Source organism: Procambarus clarkii, unplaced genomic scaffold, assembly GCF_040958095.1.
Source record: "Procambarus clarkii isolate CNS0578487 unplaced genomic scaffold, FALCON_Pclarkii_2.0 HiC_scaffold_103, whole genome shotgun sequence".
NCBI lineage: Eukaryota > Metazoa > Arthropoda > Malacostraca > Decapoda > Cambaridae > Procambarus > Procambarus clarkii.
The window spans coordinates 947,877-955,706 of NW_027189136.1; the positions used below are offsets into that span (position 1 = coordinate 947,877).

A 7,830-nucleotide genomic window follows, 5' to 3' on the forward strand; every position below is an offset into this window, starting at 1 on the left:
TGAATGTAATGAAAAGCCATTTTCTGGGCGAGTCCTGGAGGCTCCCCGGATTCCCTCCCTCCCTTTGGTTGGCGTTTTTTTCGCGTGTTTTGACATCCAGTCTCAGAACTGGGGTGTGGATCGCCGGCGTGGTAGGTCTGGGGCTACCCCTTTCCCCTCCCGGGAAGGGGGGAGCTGCGTAGACAGCGGCACGATGACGGGTGATGTCATACTAGTTTGCTTGTTTTTGTTTGGGGAGGTCTATCCACTCGTTCGGTTTTTGGTTGCAATTTTCACCAGAACAGGGGTTTTTGGGATGCTTATCTTTCTGGGTGCCTAACCCGGTCGATGGCAGACATAGAATGCTTCCAACCACACGGGGGTTTCTATAGGCCATTGCTCCCCTTACCTTTCTAGAGAGGGCCAGGTTCTGGCTCGTGGTCCCCGGTAGGCCCATAAGAACTCCGTACACATGACTGATGCCAAAGTCTGACATTAGCATATCAGCCTGGTAAGCTCCTGGGAGCCTCCTGGACTCACCCAGAAAATGGCGTTTCATTACATTCAACGCTGGTTTTTTCATGTTATTTAATTGGTTACGGTTACAGATCAAGCCAAAAAGAACACAGAAGGCATAGTGGGAGAGTCAGTGGTGTTATTCACAGCATCTGTCCCATCGCCGTGGATGGGTCCTCCTCCTCTCCGCTTCCGCAAAATCTTGGATCTTGCTCCTATTACGATCACTGATCAAACTCCAATGGAGACAGTGGTGGACATGTTTAGAAAGCTGGGGTTGAGGCAAACTCTTGTCACTCACAATGGGTAAGTCATTTTTGTATCATTTTACTTTCTGCTTTCTCACATGTGTTGAAGTGTAATTATGCAATATTTTTAAGTTTTTTTTTTTTTTTTAATGTATAAAATTGGGACCATAAAACTTGGAAGTTCCTAAAGTCTGTCATGGTGCAGGTTTTAGTGAAGATTCTCATAAAAGGGTAAAGACCTATGCCTACGTGTGTAATGCCCGGCCTAAGGCCTAAGCCAGCTAAGTGATAGGAAGATTTGGTATTCAATGTTGCTTATCAATTTCAGTTTACAAAGAAATTTGACAGATGGTTAATGTACAGAACCTTGCAGAATATTATTGCATTATGGTGGACGGAAAGAAAAACAGTAAGGTGTCTCCAATAATTATATCTTTTTAAACAAAGAGGAGTTACCGTATACATGACTTGAAACAGAACAAAAAAAAAGGACAAATACAAAAAAAAAATAGAAACCTACTCTGGCAACCAATACTCTACCTTGCATGCAATTTTGCTTTGCTACAATTTATCCATTGGGTTGTAGCGAATATTACAACGTATAAAATTATTCCTGACCTTTGTATTTTTTGACAGTTTTATAAAATAAATGTAGTAAATTTCCCTTATTGAATTAAAGCATCAACTATGGAGAGTCGTGAAGACTAAACATATAAATCTTGTCATAAATTTCCATAACTGAACCAGGATATCTAGAGGAAAAGGTGTGTTGGAAGGCAGAACACATGGAGTTAAATGTAAACAATGAGGTGAGGGAGCCCTCCTGTCACCTACACTGTTCTTGATTATATTATGGGCTTTCCTGAAGCCTTGGTGTCAGGGGCAAGTCAGTACATAAAGTCCTTCACCACACACTACCACCAAGAATGCTTCCTATTATCTCCATTGCTTTGGATAATGCTAAAGTGCATTTAGGTTCTGAAAATGGTTCAGATACTGCTTAGATTTGTTATGGTGTGTAGATTATATATCTGGACTGAACATTGGCTAGTTTGTAAGTTATGACATTTATATCATCTGATGGGGGTTCTTTTTTATGTGGTTAATGTACATTAACCACATAAACATTAACCACATAAACATGTACATTAACGTTGAGCAGAAAGGTTTTGGGAATCTTAGATGTCATTGTTTTCAGACCAATGTTGGTATTAATGGTTGTAATGGTATTTCTGGGGGAAACCCCTTCGGCTCCCTGGAGCTTACTAGGCTGATATGCTAATGTCAGACTTTGGCATCAGTCATGTGTGTGGAGTTCTGTGGGCCTACCGGGGACCACGAACCAGAACCTGACCCCCCCCCTCAGAGAGGCATGGGAAGCAATGGCCTATAGAAACCCCCGTGTGGTTGGAAGCATTCTATGTCTGCCATCGACCGGGTCAGGCACCCAGAAAGGTAAGCATCCCAAAACAAACCCCTATTTTGGTGAAAATATTGCTACCAAAAGCTGAGCAAATGGATAGAACTCCCATAAAAGAAACGAGCAAGCGAGCATGACATCATACGTTGCCGCACCGCTGTCTGTGCAGCTCTCCCCTCCCCGGGAAGGGGGAGCCCCAGACCTCTTGTGCCGGCTATCCACCCTTCAATTCTAAGGCTGAGGTCATGTGCTCTGGCTCCGGTGGTTATTTCAGCACTGTACCTAGTGTGTGGTGACTGTCTTCTAGGTGGTTCAGAAGCCAGGAGCGATTCTCCAGTACTCGGGCTGCATGCGCCTAGGGTTTCGTTCCCTAGGTGCCCTATAAGTACTTCCCTTGGGGCTTGGGGCCACCTTCCACAAGTTCCTTGGGTTCTGCCTCTGCTGGGCCGTTTACTGCTTGGTTTTCAGCCACCCTTTGTGCTAGGGTGTTCTGTCTCCTTTGTTCGCCTTCGGGTAAGGGGCAGTTTGCACTGGTAGGGGTGCAGGGTACTGCGCAGCTTATTTCACCAATCATAATGGCCGGCTCTGTTCCGCCTGAGTACGTTGTCCTCTTGTGGGGTTTTCTCTTTTTGTTTGCCTGCCTGGTGGGGGGTCTGCCTTGGTTCTTGGCCCCTGTGTACTCTTCCTTCTTCCAGTGATTTCCCCTGCTAGGTCTTCAACCTAGCCAAACCTAGACTTCAACCTAGTCTACCAACCTAGTCTAGGTTGTTTGGTAGATTTGGGCTCCGATTAGCAGTACCCTGCCTGGGTTTCCCTGAGCGTGAGTTCTGTCTCAGGACCCTGGGAATTCCCACAGGGACGCGCGGGTCCTATGGATGTGACCCTGGAGTCCCCCCCTCGCTCTGTGCGAATTCAGGGGTTGTTCTGTCCCCTTGTCTCAGGGTGACTCTTACTGTTTTTACCCCCGTCTGCTGTCTGTGGGGTCAGTGGCACCTTCGACCCGGTGCCTTGCGAGTTTTGTTGCTTGTTTTTGGCTTGATTACCCAGTTTTATGCTGACTTTGCAGGTGCAGGTAGCACGGGCATTGCACGTCGAGTTTCAGTGGTGGCAACGCGCAAGGTTGTTTGCTCCCCGGAAGCCCCGAGGCTGCCCTGTTTTGGTTGGTGTGACTGAGCTTAGGGGTGTTGATCGCTTCAGTTTTGTTTCCTTCAGTGCCCCCTTGTCTTTTTCCTGTTGTGGTCTAGTCTGGTTCCCTCCTTCCTCCCTGCATCCAGATCCTTACCGTTTGCGGGTTCAGGGTCGGGCAGGAGCTTTGATGGTCTTGAAACTCGTCGAGGATTTCCCCCTTCTGGGGGAGCGAAGGAGGCATTCAAGCCTGGTCCTCCAGCCGTGTTGTACGAGTCTGCCAGTGGACTGCCTTCCTTAGTACTTTTCCAACTGCCCTGGATTTTTCTTGTGAGGCTGGGGCTTTGGGGGGACGGCTCGTCCCCGGGGCCTGCCGTGTGGGTTCCCGGGCCTTTCATGGGCTTGTTGGTCCTGGGGTCTTGGGTCCCATTGGACCCTGCCAGAGTTTTCTACCCTCTAAGCGGGGCTTGCGATTACGAGGAGTGGGGTTTTTCTTCCCCCCCTCTCCGTACGACTTGTTGGGCGTCGGCCCTTCCCCGGGTTCGGTTCCTTGTTCCTTGGGTCTGTCGTTCCGTACTGGTGGAGGGTTCTCTTTTCTGTTTCTTCACCCATCTACCTTTGGACGGGACTTTTCTGTCTTGTTCCCCTCTTCTCGGGGTTCTACATGACTTTTGGTCTCGGGTGCGACTATATCTTTCTGTGCCTTCGTGCTTAGTGCTTGCTTGTGTGTGTTTTCGAAGGTCCGAAAAGGTTTTTACTTCTTCCCGTATTATTGGAACATCTGTCGTCTTCCGGTCTGGCTTCCCTCCAGTCCTTTCATGGGCTTGTTGGTTCTCTTCCGTGCTGCTTCTCGGTTTTCGGTCCCGTGTCTTTCTTTTGTAATGGTGCAATGGTGGGGGTGGATGTTATGAGGTAAATGTTACTGTGTCAAGATGTTGTGTGGTGACATTTTGCTGCAGTTTTCATACTGTGGATGTGTGTTGGGGATTGGTTGTGGCATTTTGTTTGGCCCTTGCGTGCTTCTTCCTGGGGCCTTCCTTGTTCATCTGTGTTATTTGTTACAAGGGGGGGGGGGTCATGGCCCTGTTTTTCGTGGTTTTCTCTGGGTCAGTTCTTCCTTGCCTGTCTTGCAGTGCCTGGCTTAGCCCTTCCATATATGTTGGATTCTCTGTCCTCACCTAGTTGAGCTTTGGCTCTTTAGTCCTGCCTCTCACCTGTCACTCACCTGACATCTTCGTGGCCTCTGTACCGAGGCCACGAAGATGTCAGGTGAGTGACGTGGCCTCGTTGTCCTTACCTAGTTGTGATTGCAGGGCTTGAGCTCGGGCTTTTTGGTCCTACCTCTCACCTGTCATTCTACTACTGGTTCCTGAGCCTACTGGGCTCTAACCATTATACGCTTAATGCTGTGTGTGGAGTCGGCCTCCACCGCATCACTTCCTCTTGCATTCCTTTTGTCTCTTACTGACACTGAAATACTTCTTTCTGATGTCTCTATGGCTTTGGGCACTCCTTTCCGTCTGTGTCCCCTGGTGTGTGTGCCCCTTGGATTTCTTTGTCTTTCTCTGCCCTATTGATTCCTCTGAGAATCTTGAATGTGGTGATCATGTTCCCTCTCGCTCTTCTGTCTCCCAGTGATGTGAGGTTTCTTTCCCATAGTCTCTACTCATAACTCGTACCCCTCGGTTCAGGTACTAGTCTGGTGGCATACCTTTGCACCTTTTTCAGTTTAGTCTTGTGTTGGGACATGACCATCAACTCTGTTGTTGGCATGCTTTTTGTTCCCGTTTGCTACCTGTCTTCTTCGTTCCGCATCTTCTTTATACACTCGTCCCTAGCCGCTGGTGCTGTTCTTCTGGTCTTTTTTCTTGTGTTTTTATCTTACACATTGTGTGTTTTGTTTGTGCCTTTTGGTTCTCCTATTGCCAGGTTTGGGTTCCTGGTTTCCTAGCTTCCCATGCCTGTTGACATTTTCAGGGTTTCGCGGTGTCCCTTCTCTAGCGTCACACATTGGAGCCGTAGTCTCCGATTACTGGTGTCCCACCTGCGTGCTTCTTCTTGGCGGTGGTGTGGGGTTTTTTGGCGGTCCTTCCTTTTCCTTCCGTCCCTTCTTTGGTAGCTGCATTTTGTTGGCTTGGTCTTGTCCTTCTCTTGTAGAGGTTCGGGGCCGTCATCATGCCACATACTGTCGCCTCGTATTGTGTGGCGCTGGCAGAGCCGCTTCCGCTTGCTTTTGGTGTTGCTGTGCCTTCTGCACCGTTTCGCAAGCTGTCTTGTGCATTGGTTCACCTCCGGCCTGCTCATATGCCACCTGAGCCGTCCTGGTCATTGGATAGAGTACTCTCTCTTTTTTTCTCCTCGGTTTGTTGTGGTCCCTTCGGTTCAGGTTTGTTTCTCAAAGGCTCCTTTTCTGTTGGCATTGGCCTCTGGGGGTCGGGTCGGGAAGCTTCATGCCCTCCTCCGGCACAGGGGTTTCTGCTCCTATGATCGTGGCATTGGCTTTGTTTGCAGCCATCTCCTTCTTTTCTGGCATAGAATGAGACTGCTGCTTTCCGGAGGGGTCTTTGGGTTGTTGTTGTTTGGTTAGGCCGGGGGTGCATCATGTTTTGTGTCTGGTTGTGGCACTCCGCCGTTCTTTGCGCGCCATGGCTTATGTGTCCTAGGACGCGCTTTGGGTTGATCCGGTTCCCTTCCCTGTTCGCGGGTGCGGGTCTCCCAGGTCGTCCGCAGGGTTCTTCAGGGTAGTCAGCCTGCGGTCTATCCCTGTGACCCATGACGTTCGTACATTCGCTGCTCTTGCTGTCTTAGCGGCATGTCCTGGTCTGACATTCGGGCGCGGGGATTTGGGCAGTCGGACAGGCTCCTGGCTGCTTGATATACAGTATAGTGTCCGTTCCTGGGCCTTGTCGGGCCTGTGTCGCTTTGGGTCGGCGGTTGTAGCTAGTTGTCTCGCCTTCGAGTTGAGGTGTGAGCAGCGACCGCCTCCCGAGTAAGTCCTTATGTTTTTCCTCTGTGGGTAGTTAGCTCCGGGGTACCGAAGGGGCTCCCCCCAGAAAACCAAAGTTGAATGTAATGAAACGCCATTTTCTGGGTGAGACCTGGAGGTTCCCCGCATCCCTCCCTCCGGTCAGTGGGTTTTTTTTGCGTGTTTTGACATCCAGCCTCAGAACTGAAGGGTGGATAGCCTGCGTGAGTGGTCTGGGGCTTCCCCTTTGGAGCTGCGCAGACAGCGGCACGGCGACATGTGATGTCATTCTCGTTTGCTCGTTTCTTTTAGGGGAGTTCTATCCAATTGTTCAGCTTTTGGCAGCAATAATTTCACCAGAATAGGAGTTTGTTTTGGGATGCTTACATTTCTGGGTACCTGACTCGGTCGATGGCAGACATAGAATGCTTCCAACCACATGGGGGTTTCTGTAGGCCATTGCTCCCCATGCCTCTCTGAGAGGGGCCAGGTTCTGGCTCGTGGTCCCCGGTAGGCCCACAGAACTCCATACACATGACTGATACCAAAGTCTGACATTAGCATATCAACCTAGTAGGCTCCGGGGAGCCTCCAGGTCTCACCCAGAAAATGGCGTTTCATTACATTCAACGCTGTTTTTTTGGTGGTGATATTTCTGGCGTTTGTATGATGATGGAATAGCAGTTATTCCTCACAGCTGTTTGTAAAGTAAAATAAATTGACTGATATGCCATCATCATTATAGATGACATGATCTTGTTATCTATGATGAAGGCATATTAGCTAATTTATTTTAATTTACAAACAGCTGTGAGAGATTATTTGTTGTTGGTGGTGGTAAAGCACGTGTTATTAACTGAAACGAGTACTGTTTTGTCTTGCAGGCGGTTGTTGGGAATCATCACAAAGAAGGACGTTTTGCGTCACATCAAGTTCCTGGAAAGTGAAGATCCAGAATCGGTCCTCTTCAACTGATTACCTCACATCACTTGGGCTCACTCACTCACCTTGTTTTAATTTAGTATACATCGTTGAGGGGTATTGTTCAAACTGTACCGCCTCATTGGGTGTGTACGTTGCCCCTTGGGTTAACAGATTTCTGCCACGTCTCACCATGTTTTCTTAGTTGCCTATCTGCCAGGTTCAGGGATGAATCCCACTTGATGTAGGATATCCTTCAGTGATGGGGCTCAGCTGATGGGCAGGTGTATATGCCAAATAGTTAAATGAATACAGTCCTTTTATCAGTATATTTTTATAGTATTGTGTTCCAGCTGTACAGACCTCCTCTGATGTGATAATGTGTCACACTCTGTATCTATTTAATGTACAGCACTATAATGAGGAGGATTAAATTATATTACATATATCTGTATATTGTACTATTTATACTACCTTTTCTTTGGTGTATATTGCTTAACACTAAGGAAGCCACCAGGAGCTTTAAGTAAGCAATCCACGGTGGCTTTGAGTAAGCCACAGTGGATGCTGGAGTACTGCAGTCATCATGTAATGGTCACTGGTGTTCTGCTAGCTGTGCAAAGATCAAATGATTGTTATTGCTTCCCTGGAGGGAT

General features: G+C 48.3%; 1 protein-coding gene across 1 annotated transcript in view; it reads left to right on the top strand.

Annotated features, from left to right (window-relative positions):
- LOC138360248 (H(+)/Cl(-) exchange transporter 3-like) overlaps window positions 1–7,628 on the top strand; it is a 44,829-nt gene extending 37,201 nt beyond the window's left edge. The window contains exons 4-5 of the mRNA XM_069320178.1: window positions 588–801; window positions 7,138–7,628. Coding sequence (XP_069176279.1) covers window positions 588–801; window positions 7,138–7,228 — 305 coding nt within the window. The 3' untranslated portion in view covers window positions 7,229–7,628. The remainder of the gene's footprint in view (window positions 1–587; window positions 802–7,137) is intronic.
- Window positions 7,629–7,830: the final 202 nt, after the last annotated feature.